This window comes from Rattus norvegicus, mitochondrion, assembly GCF_021556685.1.
Source record: "Rattus norvegicus strain BN/SsNHsdMCW mitochondrion, complete genome".
Lineage (NCBI taxonomy): Eukaryota > Metazoa > Chordata > Mammalia > Rodentia > Muridae > Rattus > Rattus norvegicus.
Genome location: NC_001665.2, coordinates 1 through 16,291, shown reverse-complemented (window position 1 = coordinate 16,291; position 16,291 = coordinate 1). Strand labels below are relative to the sequence as shown.

The 16,291-nt window shown below is 38.6% G+C and overlaps 13 protein-coding genes and 24 non-coding genes across 37 annotated transcripts, besides 2 other annotated features; 9 read left to right on the top strand and 28 right to left on the bottom strand. All coding sequences in view use genetic code 2, as the record gives it.

Annotated features, from left to right (window-relative positions):
- Positions 1-876: part of a D loop that runs on past the window's edge.
- Positions 877-944, top strand: Trnp. The gene has a single exon. It is a non-coding gene; the product is annotated as a tRNA-Pro (tRNA).
- Position 945: 1 nt separating this feature from the next.
- Trnt lies at positions 946-1,012 on the bottom strand. The gene has a single exon. It is a non-coding gene; the product is annotated as a tRNA-Thr (tRNA).
- Position 1,013: 1 nt separating this feature from the next.
- On the bottom strand, positions 1,014-2,156 carry CYTB (cytochrome b). Its single transcript has one exon. The coding sequence runs from the start codon at positions 2,154-2,156 to the stop codon at positions 1,014-1,016; it is 1,143 nt and encodes a 380-aa protein (YP_665641.1).
- Positions 2,157-2,161: 5 nt separating this feature from the next.
- Positions 2,162-2,230, top strand: Trne. The gene has a single exon. It is a non-coding gene; the product is annotated as a tRNA-Glu (tRNA).
- ND6 (NADH dehydrogenase subunit 6) lies at positions 2,231-2,749 on the top strand. The gene has a single exon. It carries the CDS (start codon positions 2,231-2,233, stop codon positions 2,747-2,749), a length of 519 nt encoding a protein of 172 aa, YP_665640.1.
- Positions 2,727-4,556, bottom strand: ND5 (NADH dehydrogenase subunit 5). The gene has a single exon. It carries the CDS (start codon positions 4,554-4,556, stop codon positions 2,727-2,729), a length of 1,830 nt encoding a protein of 609 aa, YP_665639.1.
- Trnl2 lies at positions 4,557-4,627 on the bottom strand. The gene has a single exon. It is a non-coding gene; the product is annotated as a tRNA-Leu (tRNA).
- On the bottom strand, positions 4,627-4,686 carry Trns2. The gene has a single exon. It is a non-coding gene; the product is annotated as a tRNA-Ser (tRNA).
- On the bottom strand, positions 4,687-4,754 carry Trnh. Its single transcript has one exon. It is a non-coding gene; the product is annotated as a tRNA-His (tRNA).
- On the bottom strand, positions 4,755-6,132 carry ND4 (NADH dehydrogenase subunit 4). Its single transcript has one exon. A coding segment is annotated over exon 1 (1,378 nt).
- On the bottom strand, positions 6,126-6,422 carry ND4L (NADH dehydrogenase subunit 4L). Its single transcript has one exon. The coding sequence runs from the start codon at positions 6,420-6,422 to the stop codon at positions 6,126-6,128; it is 297 nt and encodes a 98-aa protein (YP_665637.1).
- A 2-nt stretch (positions 6,423-6,424) lies between these two features.
- Trnr lies at positions 6,425-6,492 on the bottom strand. Its single transcript has one exon. It is a non-coding gene; the product is annotated as a tRNA-Arg (tRNA).
- A 1-nt stretch (position 6,493) lies between these two features.
- ND3 (NADH dehydrogenase subunit 3) lies at positions 6,494-6,841 on the bottom strand. The gene has a single exon. It carries the CDS (start codon positions 6,839-6,841, stop codon positions 6,494-6,496), a length of 348 nt encoding a protein of 115 aa, YP_665636.1.
- Positions 6,842-6,909, bottom strand: Trng. Its single transcript has one exon. It is a non-coding gene; the product is annotated as a tRNA-Gly (tRNA).
- COX3 (cytochrome c oxidase subunit III) lies at positions 6,910-7,693 on the bottom strand. The gene has a single exon. A coding segment is annotated over exon 1 (784 nt).
- Positions 7,693-8,373, bottom strand: ATP6 (ATP synthase F0 subunit 6). The gene has a single exon. It carries the CDS (start codon positions 8,371-8,373, stop codon positions 7,693-7,695), a length of 681 nt encoding a protein of 226 aa, YP_665634.1.
- ATP8 (ATP synthase F0 subunit 8) lies at positions 8,331-8,534 on the bottom strand. The gene has a single exon. The coding sequence runs from the start codon at positions 8,532-8,534 to the stop codon at positions 8,331-8,333; it is 204 nt and encodes a 67-aa protein (YP_665633.1).
- A 1-nt stretch (position 8,535) lies between these two features.
- Trnk lies at positions 8,536-8,599 on the bottom strand. Its single transcript has one exon. It is a non-coding gene; the product is annotated as a tRNA-Lys (tRNA).
- A 3-nt stretch (positions 8,600-8,602) lies between these two features.
- On the bottom strand, positions 8,603-9,286 carry COX2 (COXII). The gene has a single exon. The coding sequence runs from the start codon at positions 9,284-9,286 to the stop codon at positions 8,603-8,605; it is 684 nt and encodes a 227-aa protein (YP_665632.1).
- Position 9,287: 1 nt separating this feature from the next.
- Positions 9,288-9,355, bottom strand: Trnd. The gene has a single exon. It is a non-coding gene; the product is annotated as a tRNA-Asp (tRNA).
- Positions 9,356-9,358: 3 nt separating this feature from the next.
- On the top strand, positions 9,359-9,427 carry Trns1. The gene has a single exon. It is a non-coding gene; the product is annotated as a tRNA-Ser (tRNA).
- COX1 (cytochrome c oxidase subunit I) lies at positions 9,425-10,969 on the bottom strand. The gene has a single exon. The coding sequence runs from the start codon at positions 10,967-10,969 to the stop codon at positions 9,425-9,427; it is 1,545 nt and encodes a 514-aa protein (YP_665631.1).
- A 1-nt stretch (position 10,970) lies between these two features.
- Positions 10,971-11,036, top strand: Trny. Its single transcript has one exon. It is a non-coding gene; the product is annotated as a tRNA-Tyr (tRNA).
- A 3-nt stretch (positions 11,037-11,039) lies between these two features.
- Positions 11,040-11,107, top strand: Trnc. Its single transcript has one exon. It is a non-coding gene; the product is annotated as a tRNA-Cys (tRNA).
- Positions 11,108-11,139: an origin of replication.
- Positions 11,140-11,211, top strand: Trnn. Its single transcript has one exon. It is a non-coding gene; the product is annotated as a tRNA-Asn (tRNA).
- Positions 11,212-11,213: 2 nt separating this feature from the next.
- Positions 11,214-11,282, top strand: Trna. The gene has a single exon. It is a non-coding gene; the product is annotated as a tRNA-Ala (tRNA).
- A 1-nt stretch (position 11,283) lies between these two features.
- Positions 11,284-11,349, bottom strand: Trnw. The gene has a single exon. It is a non-coding gene; the product is annotated as a tRNA-Trp (tRNA).
- On the bottom strand, positions 11,350-12,388 carry ND2 (NADH dehydrogenase subunit 2). Its single transcript has one exon. A coding segment is annotated over exon 1 (1,039 nt).
- On the bottom strand, positions 12,389-12,457 carry Trnm. The gene has a single exon. It is a non-coding gene; the product is annotated as a tRNA-Met (tRNA).
- A 3-nt stretch (positions 12,458-12,460) lies between these two features.
- Positions 12,461-12,531, top strand: Trnq. Its single transcript has one exon. It is a non-coding gene; the product is annotated as a tRNA-Gln (tRNA).
- Positions 12,529-12,597, bottom strand: Trni. Its single transcript has one exon. It is a non-coding gene; the product is annotated as a tRNA-Ile (tRNA).
- On the bottom strand, positions 12,598-13,552 carry ND1 (NADH dehydrogenase subunit 1). Its single transcript has one exon. A coding segment is annotated over exon 1 (955 nt).
- Positions 13,553-13,627, bottom strand: Trnl1. Its single transcript has one exon. It is a non-coding gene; the product is annotated as a tRNA-Leu (tRNA).
- On the bottom strand, positions 13,628-15,198 carry mt-Rnr2. The gene has a single exon. It is a non-coding gene; the product is annotated as a l-rRNA (ribosomal RNA).
- On the bottom strand, positions 15,199-15,266 carry Trnv. The gene has a single exon. It is a non-coding gene; the product is annotated as a tRNA-Val (tRNA).
- On the bottom strand, positions 15,267-16,224 carry mt-Rnr1. Its single transcript has one exon. It is a non-coding gene; the product is annotated as a s-rRNA (ribosomal RNA).
- Positions 16,225-16,291, bottom strand: Trnf. The gene has a single exon. It is a non-coding gene; the product is annotated as a tRNA-Phe (tRNA).

Below are 16,291 nucleotides of genomic sequence, written 5' to 3'. Positions count from 1 at the left end.
GAGGGTAGGCAAGTAAAGAGGGTTTAGTTAGAAGGAAAGATTTTGTGTCGGGAAATTTTACCAATGCTAAGATTTAAGTTAAAATTTTGTGGTCTACTAGAATGGAGAAGCCTTTTAAGAATTAAGTAGCTTTTTGTTTTATTTAATTCTTGCTTTAATGTTTTTGGGGTTTGGCATTGAAGTTTCAGGTGTAGGGGGTGGGGGGGTTTGTTGACAGATTTTTCAGTATTTATAAATATTTATGTCTTACAAACATGAATAAAATAGTCTTTCGAGCTTTGTCTATGAGGATAAATGACCCTTAACTAAAAGGTTCCACAGGACTTTGTGCTGACCTTCATGCCTTGACGGCTATGTTGAGGAAGGCATCCGAAAATTAAAAAATACCAAATGTATATCACCACAGTTATGTTGATCATGGGCTGATTAGACCCGTTACCATCGAGATGTCTTATTTAAGGGGAACGTATGGACGATAAACCAATTGATGGCCCTGAAGTAAGAACCAGATGCCTGGTAAAGTTTCAGTATAGTCACCCCCAGGACGAATGGGCCCGGAGCGAGAAGAGGGGGACGAGTGGGCGGGTTGTTGATTTCACGGAGGATGGTAGAAATAGAGACCAATTGGGGACAGGGATAGTCATATGGAAGAGAAAGGTTTATGACTTAATGGTGCATGTCTAATAACACAGATATGTCTAATAAGCATTATTTTAATGTATTCGAGAATAGACATGTTGTTATGAATTTATAGTTGAGTTTAAATGTATGTCCTAAATCATTAAATATATATTACATGCTTATATGCTTGGGGAAAATAATTTAATGTACGATATACATAAATGTTTTAATGTCCTATATCATTTTATGTACTGACAAGAAGTAGTTTAAATAGAATATCAGCTTTGGGTGTTGATGGTGGGGAGGTAGTTCCTTCTTCTTGATTGTCCTGAGAAGATTGACTCTTCATTTTTGGTTTACAAGACCAGAGTAATTTTTATACTATCGGGACATTAATTTCATTTTAACATTTTGTCTTCAACAATTCCAGAGATTGGTATGAGAATGAGGATAATTGAAAAGTAGCTGATGGAGGCTAGTTGGCCAATAATGATAAATGGGTGTTCTACTGGTTGGCCTCCGATTCATGTTAAGATTAGGAGGTTGGCTACTAGGATTCAGTAAAGGATTTGGGTGATTGGGCGGAATGTTAAGCTGCGTTGTTTTGAAGTATGCAGGAATGGTAGGAAGGCTAAGATTAGGATTGATAAGATTAGGGCTACGACTCCTCCTAGTTTGTTGGGAATGGAGCGTAGAATAGCGTAGGCAAAGAGAAAATATCATTCTGGTTTGATGTGGGGTGGGGTGTTGAGGGGGTTAGCGGGTGTATAATTGTCTGGGTCTCCTAGTAGGTCTGGGAAGAATAGTACTAGGGTTATTAGGAATAATAGTAATATAAATACACCTAGGAGGTCTTTAATTGTATAATATGGATGGAATGGGATTTTGTCTGCGTCGGAGTTTAATCCTGTGGGGTTATTTGATCCTGTTTCGTGGAGGAAAAGAAGATGTACAATTGCAAGGGCGGCGATAATGAATGGGAGGATGAAGTGGAATGCGAAGAAGCGTGTTAGGGTTGCTTTGTCTACTGAGAAGCCTCCTCAGATTCATTCGACTAGGGTAGTCCCAATGTAAGGGATAGCAGATAATAGGTTTGTAATTACTGTAGCTCCTCAGAATGATATTTGTCCTCATGGGAGTACATAGCCCATGAATGCAGTTGCTATGACTGCAAATAGTAGAATGATCCCAATGTTTCAGGTTTCTAGGAAAGTGTAGGATCCATAGTATAGTCCTCGTCCCACATGGAGGAATAGGCAGATGAAAAATATTGAGGCGCCGTTGGCGTGTAGGTATCGGATTAGTCAGCCGTAGTTTACGTCTCGGCAGATGTGGGTGACTGATGAAAATGCTGTTATGGTATCAGACGTGTAGTGTATTGCTAGGAATAAGCCTGTGAGGATTTGTACTATGAGGCATACTCCTAGTAGAGAACCGAAGTTTCATCATGATGAGATGTTAGATGGGGCGGGGAGGTCGATAAAGGAGTGGTTGATGATTTTGAATAGGGGGTGAGATTTTCGGATGTTTGTCATTAGATGTTTCTATAGTTGAATTACAACGATGATTTTTCATGTCATTAGTCACAGTTAAATGCTGTGTAGAAATAATGACAAATTATATGTTTATTTTAAGTTTACTGTTTTTGACTGGTTGTCTAGGGTTGGCGTTGAAGCCTTCACCTATTTATGGTGGGCTTGGATTGATTGTTAGTGGATGTATTGGGTGCTTAATAGTTTTAGGGTTTGGGGGTTCGTTTTTAGGTTTAATAGTATTTTTAATTTATTTGGGGGGGATGTTGGTTGTATTTGGGTATACAACTGCTATGGCTACTGAGGAGTACCCGGAGACTTGAGGGTCTAATTGGTTTATTTTTAGTTTTTTTGTTTTAGGGCTTTTTATGGAGTTGGTAGTGTTCTACTTGTTTAGTTTGAATAATAAGGTGGAGTTAGTTGATTTTGATAGTCTAGGCGATTGATTAATGTATGAGATTGATGATGTTGGGGTTATGTTGGAGGGGGGGATTGGGGTTGCGGCTATTTATAGTTGTGCTACTTGAATGATAGTGGTGGCTGGGTGGTCATTGTTTGCGGGGATTTTTATTATTATTGAAATCACTCGGGATTAAGTGTGTGTAAGATAAAAATTAGTGAAATAGTGATGAGAAATGATAGGAAATATAGTTTGATTAGCCCTTTTTGGTTGGATATTATTTTAGATAGTTGGGTTTGGGTGATTGAGGTTGATTTTGGGATTGTCTTTTCTAGTCAGATTAGGTCTAGTAGGTTTAAGGATAATTTGTAGCTAGAATTTAGAGTTTTTTGAGGAATAATTCGGTGTATAATTGGTGGGTAGTAGCCTAGGGAGGTTGAGAATGATGATAGTTTGGTGGGTTTGCTTATTGATAGATTTAGTGTTAAATTGTTAAGTTCTAGGGCAATGGCAAATCCTAGGATTGTAATGAGTAGGGCTGTTATTTTTAAATGTCAGGGTATTGTGAGAATTTGAATGTTAGTTGGAGGAATATTTAGTGAGATAAGGAAGCCTGCTAGGATGCTTCCTAATGCTAGGCGTTTGATTGGATTAATGAGGTTTGGGTTGTTTTCATTAATAGTAATTAGTGGGGAGTATCGTGGTTTTGTCATGGTGACGAAGTAGATGATGCGTATACTGTACACAGCAGTTATGGATGTGGCGATTAAAGTGATTATTAGGGCTCAGGCGTTGGTGTTACACGTGTTGATGGCTTCGATGATGAGATCTTTTGAATAGAATCCTGTGAGGAAAGGTATTCCGGTAAGGGCTAGGCTCCCGATAATGAGACAAGATGATGTGAATGGTATTGCTTTTATTATATTGCCTATTTTTCGAATGTCTTGTTCATCGTTGAGGCTATGGATGATTGATCCGGAGCATATGAATAATATGGCTTTGAAGAATGCATGGGTGCAAATGTGGAGGAAAGCAAGGTAGGGTTGGTTAATCCCTAATGTGACTATTATAAGGCCTAGTTGGCTGGATGTTGAGAAAGCTACAATTTTTTTGATGTCGTTTTGGGTGAGAGCACAGATTGCTGTGAATAATGTGGTGATTGCACCAAGACATAGTATGGCTGTTATAATAGTACTATTGTTTGAGGTTAGGGGGTGGAATCGGATTATTAGGAAGATCCCTGCCACAACTATTGTGCTTGAGTGTAGTAGGGCAGAGACGGGAGTTGGGCCTTCTATAGCTGATGGGAGTCATGGATGAAGTCCGAATTGGGCGGATTTTCCTGTGGCTGCAATTAGTAGTCCTGTGAGAGGGACTAGATTGTTGGTATTGGTTAAGAAAATTTGTTGGAGTTCTCAGGAGTTTATGTTTAGGCAGAATCAGGTTATAGCTAGGATGAAACCAATGTCTCCGACTCGGTTGTAGAGGATTGCTTGGAGGGCCGCTGTGTTGGCGTCTGCACGGCCATATCATCATCCGATTAATAAGAAGGATATAATTCCTACTCCTTCTCATCCAATAAAGAGTTGGAATAGATTGTTAGCTGAGGTTAGAATTAGTATAGTAATTAGGAATATTATTAAGTACTTAATGAATCGGTTAATGTGGGGATCAGAGTGTATATATCATGAAGAGAATTGTATGATTGATCATGTTACGAATAGGGCTACTGATAGGAATAGGATTGAGAAATAGTCAATTTTGAAACTTATAGTAAGTTTAATAGAATTAATAGTTAGTCAATGTCAGTTAGTAATTATATATTCTGTGTTGTGGTGGAAGAATAGTAGTAAAGGTAAGAGGCTAAGGAGGAATGAGAATTTAATTGATGAAGTAGCATATGACGGAAAGTCAATAAGTTTTGGTAGGTTGGTTATGGAAATGATGATTGGTGTTGTAAGTAAAATCAAGATTATGAGGATTGAGGATGTTATTATATTTATTACTTTTATTTGGAGTTGCACCAAGGTTTTTGGTTCCTAAGACCAATGGATTACTTCTATCCTATAAAAGTAAGAAAGCCATATGTTTTAGGTATGGGTGCATGAATTAGCAGTTCTTGCATACTTTCTTGGTAAATAAGGAATTTGATTTCCTGTTGTTAGATTCACAGTCTAATGTTTTTTGTAAACTATACCTACATATTGTTAGGCCTGTGATGAGTTTAGGGTTGATTGTTAATAGTATGAGGGGAATAATGTGTAGAGCTATGAGTGTTAATTCTCGTGTGTGGGAAGGTTGGAGGTTGTTTATGTGGCTGGTTAGTTTTCCTCGTTGGGTTGTGATAATTATATATATTGAGTAGATTCCTGTGATGACAATGTTAGTTGCTATAAGGATGATAGAGGGGTTCGATCAGGAAAATGTTGCTATAACAATGAATAACTCGCCTATGAGGTTAATTAGGGGTGGTAGTGCTAGGTTGGCTAAGCTTGCTAATAGTCATCATGTTGCTATCAATGGAAAGATTATTTGTAATCCTCGAGCTATAATTATAGTTCGGCTGTGAATTCGTTCGTAGTTGGTGTTTGCTAGGCAGAATAAGAGTGAGGAGGTTAAGCCGTGGGCGATTATTAGTATTGTAGCTCCCATGAAGCTTCATGGTGTCTGGATTATAATGGCTGTGATGACTAGGGCTATATGGCTTACTGATGAGTAAGCAATTAATGATTTTAGATCTGTTTGGCGTAGGCAGATTGAGCTAGTTATAATTATGCCTCATAATGAGAGGATGATGAATGGGTAGGCTAAAGATTTTGTTAGGGGGTCTAGAATGATGGAAACTCGTATTATCCCATAACCCCCTAGCTTTAGGAGAATTGCTGCTAAAATTATAGAGCCTGCAATTGGAGCTTCTACGTGGGCTTTTGGTAATCATAGATGGACTCCGTATAATGGTATTTTGATTATAAATGCTATTATACATGCTAGTCATAGAATGGTGTTGGATCATGTTGAGGGTAGGGGGTGTGTTGTGAGGGAGAGGATTAGGAAGTTGAGTGTTCCTATTGAGTTTTGGATTGAAATGAGGGCAATTAAGAGTGGGATGGAGCCAATTAGTGTATAAAATAGGAAATAAATTCCTGCATTTAAGCGTTCTGTTTGGTTGCCTCATCGTGTAATGATAATTAGTGTTGGGATTAGAGTGGCTTCGAACAGGATATAAAATAAAATTAGTTCTGTTGCGGAGAATGTTATGATGAGTAAAATTTGGAGGCTAATAAGTATTGAGATGTAAAGTTTTTGATGCATTATATTTTCTTTTTTTATGTGATTTTGGCTAGCGAGCATTATTAGTGGGAGGAGTCAAGTTGTTAGAATGATTAGTGGGGTGGATAATGGATCGGAGGAGAATATAACTGAGAAATTTAGGTAATTTTCGTCATTTTGTCATAGGAGTGATAAGCTTAATAGGCTCACTAGAAAGCTGTAGGAGGTGACATTGGTTCAGATTTTTTTGTTGGCTGAGAGTCATGTTAGTGGGAGGAGTATGATAGATGGGAAAATAATTTTTAACATTGTAGAAGGTTGAGGTTTTGTACGTAGTCTGTTCCGTAAGTATTTGAAATTTTTACTAGTAAGGCTAAACCTACTGCTGCTTCGCAGGCTGCAAAAACTAGAATGGTAATTGGGATGGTTATGGAGATTATGGAGTTGGAGTTTAATGTGGATGTTGAAGTTATGACAAATAGTGATAGTATTATTCCTTCTAGGCAGAGGAGAGTAGATATTAAGTGGGAGCGAAATATAAAAGTACCTAGTAGAGATAATGTAAAGGCTATAGTTAAATTTAGGAAAGCAGATGTCATTGTTGGTAATTATGATTATTATCATAATCTAATGAGTCGAAATCATTAATTTTATTTAAACTAATTACCAATTATTCTGTTCATTCTAGTCCTTTTTGTGTTCATTCGTAGCTTAGGCCAAGAGCTAAAATAGTGACTAGAATAAAGGCAGTTGCTATTATTGTAGTAGTATTGGTTGTTTGAATCGCTCATGGGAGGGGGAGTAGTAAGGCGATTTCTAGGTCGAATAGTAGAAATGTAATGGCTACTAAGAAAAATTTTATTGAAAAAGGAAGGCGTGCAGAACTTGTTGGGTCGAAGCCACATTCATATGGGTTTGCTTTTTCGGAGTATAAGTTTATTTGAGGCAATCAGAATGCAATTGAAATGAGGATAAAAGATAAGGTGATGTTAATTGTGATGATAATAAGTAGGTTAATTACTCTCTTCTGAGTTTTTTCAGAATTAACTGATTGGAAGTCAGTTGTATTGTTTATACTAAGGGAGTAGGATCCTCATCAATAGATAGAAACGTATAGGAATAGTCAAACTACATCTACGAAGTGTCAGTATCATGCTGCGGCTTCAAATCCGAAATGATGTTTTGATGTGAAGTGGAATTTTAGTTGTCGTAGTAGACAGACAATTAGGAAAGTTGAGCCAATAATTACGTGGAGGCCATGAAATCCCGTTGCTATGAAGAATGTTGAGCCGTAAATTCCGTCTGAGATAGAAAATGATGTTTCGAAATACTCTGAGGCTTGTAAGATAGTGAAATATAATCCTAAGAGAATGGTGATTAGTAGGGCTTGGTTTATATGGTTTCGGTTGCCTTCTATTAGGCTGTGATGGGCTCATGTAATTGAGACTCCTGATGCTAAGAGGACTGATGTATTTAGAAGGGGTACTTCTAGGGGATTTAAAGGGGTAATTCCTGTTGGGGGTCAGCAACCGCCTAGGTCGTGGGTAGGAACTAGGCTGGAATGATAAAATGCTCAGAAAAATCCGGCAAAGAAGAATACTTCGGAGACAATAAACAGGATTATTCCGTATCGGAGGCCTTTTTGTACAATAGGGGTGTGGTGGCCTTGGTATGTTCCTTCACGGATGATATCTCGTCATCATTGATATATAGTTAGGATGTTTGTCAGGAGGCCTAATGATAGGAGAATTGTGGAGTTGTAATGGAATCATATTACTAAGCCGGATGTAAGTAGAAGAGCTGATAGGGCTCCTGTTAGTGGTCATGGGCTTGGGTTTACTATATGGTATGCATGGGTTTGGTGGGTCATTATGTGTTATCATGTAGGTACAGGCTTACTAGAAGGGTGAATACATAGGCTTGAATTAAGGCTACGGCAAATTCAAGTACTGTAAGTAGAAGTAGAATAATAAATGTAATTGTAGCGGTTGGTGGGCTGATGTCTATAAGTACTAGAGTAGCTCCTCCGATTAGATGCATTAATAGATGGCCTGCTGTAATGTTTGCTGTTAGTCGTACTGCTAGTGCTATCGGTTGAATAAATAGGCTGATAGTTTCGATGATAATTAGTATGGGAATTAGGGAGATGGGGGTTCCTTGCGGTAAGAAGTGGGCTAAAGAATTTTTTAGTTTGTGTCGGAAGCCTAGAATTACGGCTCCTGCTCATAGGGGGATGGCTATGCTTAGGTTTATAGATAGCTGAGTGGTAGGGGTAAATGTATGGGGAAGAAGCCCTAGAAGGTTGGTTGAGCCAATAAATATAATTAGGGATACAATTATTAGGGCTCAGGTTCGTCCTTTTGGTGTGTGGATTAACATTATTTGTTTGATGATAAGTTTGATTAGTCAGTGTTGAAATGAGTGTAGTCGGTTGCTGATTAGGCGTTCTGATGATGGGAATAGAATTGATGGGAACATAATAATGGTTACAACAATTGGTAGACCTATTATTGTGGGGGTAATGAAAGAGGCAAATAGGTTTTCGTTCATTTTGATTCTCAAGGGTTATTCGTTTTTTCTGTGGCTATAGTTTTGGGGGAGGGAGGTGCAGGAAAGGTTTGGGAAGAAATTTTTAATTGAAATAAAATAAATAGTGTGGCTATTGAGGAGATGATTGTAATAAATCATGTGGATGTGTCTAGTTGTGGCATGTCATTGTGGAGATTTGTTGTCTCTAACTTTAACTTAAAAGGTTAACGCTCTAAGCTTCGCAATGAGTTTAAATTATAGAAGCTGATCAGTTTTCGAAATATTTTAGAGGGACTATTTCTAGTACAATGGGTATGAAGCTGTGATTTGAGCCGCAAATTTCAGAGCATTGGCCATAGAATAGACCTGGTCGGTTTGATGTCACTGTAGCTTGGTTTAGGCGGCCGGGGATTGCGTCGGTTTTTAACCCTAGTGAAGGGACGGCTCATGAGTGCAGGACGTCTTCGGATGAGATTAGTATACGGATTGGAAGTTCTATTGGTAAGACTACCCGATTATCAACTTCTAATAGACGAAGTTCACCTGGTTTTAGGTCATTGGTTGGGATTATGTAGGAGTCAAAGCATAGGTCTTCATAGTCAGTATATTCATAGCTTCAGTATCATTGGTGTCCTATAGTCTTTACTGTTAGAACTGGGTTATTAATCTCGTCTATTATGTATAGAATTCGTAGGGAGGGAAGGGCAATTAGAATAAGAATGACAGCTGGGAGAATTGTTCAAATTGTTTCTACTTCTTGGGCGTCTATTGTGCTTGTGTGTGTTAGTTTTGTTGTTAGTATTAGTGAAATAATATAAAGTACTAGGGAGCTGATGAGGAATACAATTATTAGGGTGTGGTCATGAAAGTTTGTAAGTTCTTCTATGATAGGTGATGTGGCGTCTTGTAAGCCAAGTTGAAATGGGTAAGCCATGTAAGATATATAGATTTAAGTCTATAACTTAACCTTGACAAGGTTATGTAATTATTTTACTAATATCTCATTGAGAAAGACATAATGGTTATGAAATTGGCTTGAAACCAGTTGTAGGGGGTTCGAATCCTTCCTTTCTTATTTAACTTTTACATAGGAAGGTTCTTCGAATGTGTGGTAGGGTGGGGGGCATCCATGCAGTCATTCTAGGTTAGTTGAGGAGTAGGAAATTGAGAGTACTTCTCGTTTTGATGCGAAGGCTTCTCAAATCATGAAGATCATTACAAGGACGGCCGTAAGTGAGATGAATGAGCCTATAGAGGAGACTGTATTTCATGTGGTGTAAGCATCTGGATAATCAGAGTAACGACGAGGTATCCCTGCTAATCCTAGGAAGTGTTGAGGAAAGAATGTTATGTTTACACCTACAAATATAATGGCAAAGTGGGCTTTTGCTCATGTGTCATTTAGGGTATAGCCTGAGAATAGTGGGAATCAGTGGACGAAGCCAGCTATGATGGCGAATACTGCTCCTATAGATAAGACATAGTGGAAGTGAGCTACTACATAGTATGTATCATGAAGTACAATGTCAAGGGATGAGTTAGATAGTACGATCCCTGTTAGGCCCCCTACTGTGAATAAGAAGATAAACCCTAAGGCTCATAATATGGCGGGGGATCATTTGATATTTCCTCCATGTAGTGTAGCGAGTCAGCTGAATACTTTTACGCCTGTAGGAATTGCGATAATTATAGTGGCAGATGTAAAGTAGGCTCGGGTGTCTACATCTAGGCCTACTGTGAATATGTGATGTGCTCATACAATAAATCCTAGGAAGCCAATAGATATTATGGCTCATACCATACCTATATATCCGAAGGGTTCTTTTTTTCCAGAGTAATAGGTAACTACATGTGAAATAATTCCAAACCCTGGAAGAATTAAGATGTACACTTCTGGGTGGCCGAAGAATCAGAATAGGTGTTGATAAAGGATTGGGTCTCCACCTCCAGCGGGGTCGAAGAAAGTAGTATTTAGATTTCGGTCTGTAAGGAGTATAGTGATACCTGCTGCTAATACTGGCAGTGAGAGAAGTAGTAGGACGGCTGTAATTAGTACGGATCATACAAAGAGAGGTGTCTGATATTGGGTTATAGCAGGGGGTTTTATATTAATGATAGTGGTGATAAAGTTGATAGCTCCTAAGATAGAAGACACCCCGGCTAGGTGGAGGGAAAAAATAGTTAAATCTACGGATGCTCCAGCATGGGCTAGGTTTCCGGCTAAGGGGGGATATACTGTTCATCCTGTTCCAGCTCCAGCTTCTACTATGGAGGATGCTAAAAGGAGTAGAAATGATGGAGGAAGCAGTCAAAAGCTTATGTTATTTATTCGTGGGAATGCTATATCAGGGGCTCCAATTATTAGTGGTACAAGTCAGTTCCCGAAGCCTCCAATTATTATAGGTATTACTATAAAGAAAATTATTACGAATGCATGGGCTGTGACGATGACATTATAGATTTGGTCATCTCCTAGGAGTGCGCCTGGCTGTCCTAGTTCAGCTCGAATTAGAATACTTAAAGCTGTCCCTACTATTCCTGCTCAGGCTCCAAATAATAGGTAGAGGGTTCCGATATCTTTGTGGTTAGTTGAAAAGAGTCAACGGTTTACGAGCATAGGTAAAATGGCTGAGTAAGCATTAGACTGTAAATCTAAAGACAGGGGTTGAGCCCCCTTTTTACCAAAAAGCCTTAAGGTGATTATCATGTCGAATTGCAAATTCGAAGGTGTAGAGAATCTCCTCTACTAAGGCTTCTCCCGCCTCTTTTTCTGATAGGCGGGAGAAGTAGATTGAAGCCAGTAAGTAGGGTATTTAGCTGTTAACTAAATTTTCGTAGGTTTGAATCCTTCCAATCTAGTTGAGGATTTAGCTTAATTAAAGCAGTTGATTTGCATTTAACAGATGTAAGATATAGTCTTACAGTCCTTATCAGAAGTTAAACTTGTTTGTTTTCTAAGGGCTTTGAAGGCTCTTGGACTGTATATCCTAAACTTCTATGTGATTAGTTGGGAGGAAAGCGGTAGGGTAAGGGTACTTAATACTGTGAGGGTTGGGAGGATAAAATTATGTTTTGGGTTTTGGTGGTGGTGGGAGATTATTTTGGAGTTGTTGTTGGTTGGGAATATGGTGAGGGATATAGAGTAAATTAGTCGTGTATAGAAGAATAGGCTTAATAGGGCTATGATAGCTATTAGTGTTGATAGGGTTGAGCAGTTGTTTTTTAGAAGCTCGGAGATAATTGCTCATTTTGGTAAAAATCCTGTGAGAGGGGGGAGTCCTCCTAGTGATAGGAGGATGATGGATGTTATGGTTAGGATTATGGGAGTTTTATTTCATGCGAGTGAGAGTGTGTTGATTGTTGTTGCTGAGTTTGTTATGAGTGTGATGAATATTGGAACAGTAAGTAGGATGTAAATTGTTAAGTTTAGGAGGGTTAAGTTAGGGTTGTATGGAAGGATTGCTGTTATTCATCCTATGTGGGCAATTGATGAATATGCTATGATTTTTCGTGTTTGGGTCTGGTTAAGTCCTCCTCAGGCGCCAACAAAGACTGATGAAATTGCGAGAATGGTGGTGATAGTTGGGTTTAGGAGTTGATAAAATTGGTATAGAATTGATAGTGGAGCAATTTTTTGTCATGTTAGTAAGATTAATCCAATGTGTAGGGGAATTCCTTGGGTGACTTCGGGTAGTCAGTAGTGGAAGGGGGCTAGTCCAAGTTTTATGGCTAGTGAAATGAGTATTATGTTGAGTAGTATGTTATTGGTTTGTTGTTGGAGGGTTCATATTCCTGATTGTTTGTAGTTGAGGATGATGACTAGTAGGATAATTATTGAGGCTGTAGCTTGGGTTAGAAAATATTTTGTTGCTGCTTCAGTTGATCGTGGGCTTTTTTTGTTGGCTAGAAGTGGGATGATAGCTAAAAGGCTTATTTCCAATCCTACTCATATTAGGAGTAAGTTGGAGCTAGATATAGTGATTACAGGCCCTATGAGGATAGTAAAGTAAATAATGATTAGGGTGATTGGGTTTATTAGTACGGGAAGGGTTTAGACCAACATTTTCGGGGTATGGGCCCGATAGCTTAGTTAGCTGACCTTACTATGTAGGATAGGGTGTATTGGTAGCACGGAGAATTTTGAATTCTTAGGTGTAGGTTCAATTCCTATTGTCCTAGAAATAAGAGGATTTAAACCTCTATTATTTACTCTATCAAAGTAACTCTTTTGTCAGACATATTTCTATGTGTAGGGTGGAATTCCTGCTAGGAAAATTGGCAGGGAAATGTATCATATGCAGAATGCTAGTGTTAGTGGGAGGAAATTTTTTCATAGGAGGTGCATTAGTTGGTCATATCGAAAACGGGGGTAGGATGCTCGGATTCATAGGAAAGTTGTGGATAGAAGTAGTGTTTCTGTTATGAAGCTGGTTGAGTATAATTCAGGGTAATTGATGTGATATAAGGGGCCTAGGAATACAATTGATGTTAGGGCGTTTATTAGGATAATATTGGTGTACTCGGCTATGAAGAATAGGGCGAATGGTCCTGCGGCGTATTCGACGTTAAAGCCTGAGACTAATTCTGATTCTCCTTCTGTTAAGTCGAAGGGAGCTCGATTTGTTTCTGCTAGGGTTGAAATGTATCATATTATGGCTATTGGTCAGGCGGGGATTAATAGTCAGATATGTTCTTGTGTAGTGATAAGTATTTGTAGGGAGAAGGAGCCGCTTATTAGGAGGACGGATAAGAGGATAATGGCTATTGTGACTTCGTAAGAGATGGTTTGGGCAACGGCTCGTAGGGCTCCGAATAGGGAGTATTTTGAATTTGATGCTCATCCTGATCATAGAATGGAGTAGACTGAAAGACTTGATGTGGCTAGAATAAATAGTATGCCTAGGTTGAGGTTGATAAGGGGGTGAGGTATTGGTAAGGGGATTCATAGGCTTAGAGCTAGTGTAAGGGAGAGGGTTGGGGCGATAATAAATAGTGATATTGAGGTGGTTAGGGGGCGTATGGGTTCTTTTATGAATAGTTTTATGGCATCTGCAAATGGTTGTAGAATACCATATGGGCCTACGATGTTGGGGCCTTTGCGTAGTTGTATGTAGCCTAGGATTTTCCGTTCTACTAGGGTGAGGAAGGCCATGGCAATTAAGATTGGGATTAGGAGTGTTAGGATATTAATAAAGTACACTATTAGGGAGAGGATTTGAACCTCTGGGAACAAGGTTTTAAGTCTTACGCAATTACCTGGCTCTGCCACCCTAATAACCTGGGCTAGGTTTAATTTATTGTACATATATACTTTATTGAGATTTTTTTCATAAATTGGTTGGGAGCACTTATGGTAAGGAGGCTCCATTTCTCTTGTCCTTTCGTACTGGGAGAAATTGTAAATAGATAGAAACCGACCTGGATTGCTCCGGTCTGAACTCAGATCACGTAGGACTTTAATCGTTGAACAAACGAACCATTAATAGCTTCTGCACCATTGGGATGTCCTGATCCAACATCGAGGTCGTAAACCCTAATTGTCGATATGAACTCTTAAATAGGATTGCGCTGTTATCCCTAGGGTAACTTGGTCCGTTGATCAATAATTGGGTCAATAAGATATTAGTATTACTTTGACTTGTGAGTCTAGGTTAAAATCATTCGGAGGATTTTTTATTCTCCGAGGTCACCCCAACCGAAATTTTTTAGTTCATATTTATTTTGTTTTAGCCCATTAGGTTGTTTTTATATAAGTTGAACTAGTAAATTGAAGCTCCATAGGGTCTTCTCGTCTTATTGGGAGATTCCAGCCTCTTCACTGGAAGGTCAATTTCACTGATTGAAAGTAAGAGACAGTTGAACCCTCGTTTAGCCATTCATTCTAGTCCCTAATTAAGGAACAAGTGATTATGCTACCTTTGCACGGTCAGGATACCGCGGCCGTTTAACTTTAGTCACTGGGCAGGCAATGCCTCTAATACTTGTTATGCTAGAGGTGATGTTTTTGGTAAACAGGCGGGGCTCGTGTTTGCCGAGTTCCTTTTACTTTTTTTAATCTTTCCTTAAAGCACGCCTGTGTTGGGCTAACGAGTTAGGGATAGGTAATTTTATTGTTGGGTTAGTACCTATGATTCGATAATTGACAATGGTTATCCGGGTTGTCATACACTTGTGCTAGGAGAATTGGTTCTTGTTACTCATATTAACAGTATTTCATCTATGGATCTATAGATTAGCCCAATTTGTGATATAGGAATTTATTGAGGTTTGTGGAATTAGTGTGTGTAAGTATGTATGTTGAGCTTGAACGCTTTCTTTATTGATGGCTGCTTTTAAGCCTACAATGGTTAAGTGATTGTAGTTGTTTATTCACTATTTAAGGTTTTTTCCTTTTCCTAAAGAGCTGTCCCTCTTTTGGCTATATTTTAAGTTTACATTTTGATTTGTTGTTCTGATGGTAAGCTTAAAGTTGAACTGAAATTCTTTTTTGGGCAACCAGCTATCACCAAGCTCGATAGGCTTTTCACCTCTACCTAAAAATCTTCCCACTATTTTGCTACATAGACGGGTTGATTCATGAAATTGTTTTTAGGTAGCTCGTTTGGTTTCGGGGTTCTTAGCTTAAATTCTTTTTGTTAAGGATTTTCTAGTTAATTCATTATGCAAAAGGTACAAGGTTTAATCTTTGCTTATTTTTACTTTAAATTAGTCTTTCACCATTCCCTTGCGGTACTTTCTCTATAGCTCCTGGTAAGTAAATTTCTTTCTCCAATACTTTTTGAGTTAAATGTTTTAGTTTATGTGGGGGGTTTAGTTATGTTGGTTGGTTGTAGGGCTAGGATTAGTTCAAAGTGTTCATTTTTATGAATTCTTCTGGGTGTAGGCCAGATGCTTTGTGATTAAGCTACACTGTGATTATTCCAAGCACACTTTCCAGTATGCTTACCTTGTTACGACTTATCTCCTCTCATAAATTTGTTAGTGAAATTATGTATATATGAATGCCAATCTAATTTGAGGAGGGTGACGGGCGGTGTGTGCGTACTTCATTGCTCTATTCAATTAAGCTCTCTATTCTTAATTTACTACTAAATCCTCCTTTGTCCTTTAGTTTCATAAAGGGTTTCGTAATGTTCTCTGGGAAAAGAAAATGTAGCCCATTTCTTTCCGCTTCATTGGCTACACCTTGACCTAACGTTTTTATGTTTGTTCTTGTGCTTACTTTAGTGCCTTTTTAGGGTTTGCTGAAGATGGCGGTATATAGGCTGAATTAGCGAGAAGGGGTAAGGTATAACGGGGTTTATCGATTATAGAACAGGCTCCTCTAGATGGATATAAAGTACCGCCAAGTCCTTTGAGTTTTAAGCTGTAGCTAGTAGTTCTCTGGCAAATAATTTTGTAGGTTTAATTATTAAGGTTTAGGGCTAAGCATAGTGGGGTATCTAATCCCAGTTTGGGTCTTAGCTATCGTGCATTATATAAATGATTAGAATTACTTTCGTTATTGGGCTTAGGTCCTAACAATGAATTTTCACATATAAGTTGGATTTTAATTCTATTATGAGATTTATAGTTGGCACGTTTTACGCCGAAAATAATTAGTTTGGGTTAATCGTATGACCGCGGTGGCTGGCACGAAATTTACCAACCCTGAGAGGTATAGCTTAGTCAAACTTTCGTTCATTGCTTAATATTTATCACTGCTGAGTCCCGTGGGGGTGTGGCTAGGCAAGGCGTCTTGAGCTATATTATGTGCTTGATGCCCTCTCCTTAAGTTTTAGGCAAATGTTTAAGGGATTTTACACCGGTTTATGGATGTTTGCATGTGTAATCTTACCTCCAATTAATTATAAGGCCAGGACCAAACCTTTGTGTTTATGGGATTTTTGAATCCATCTAAGCATTTTCAGTGCTTTGCTTTATTATAAGCTACATTAAC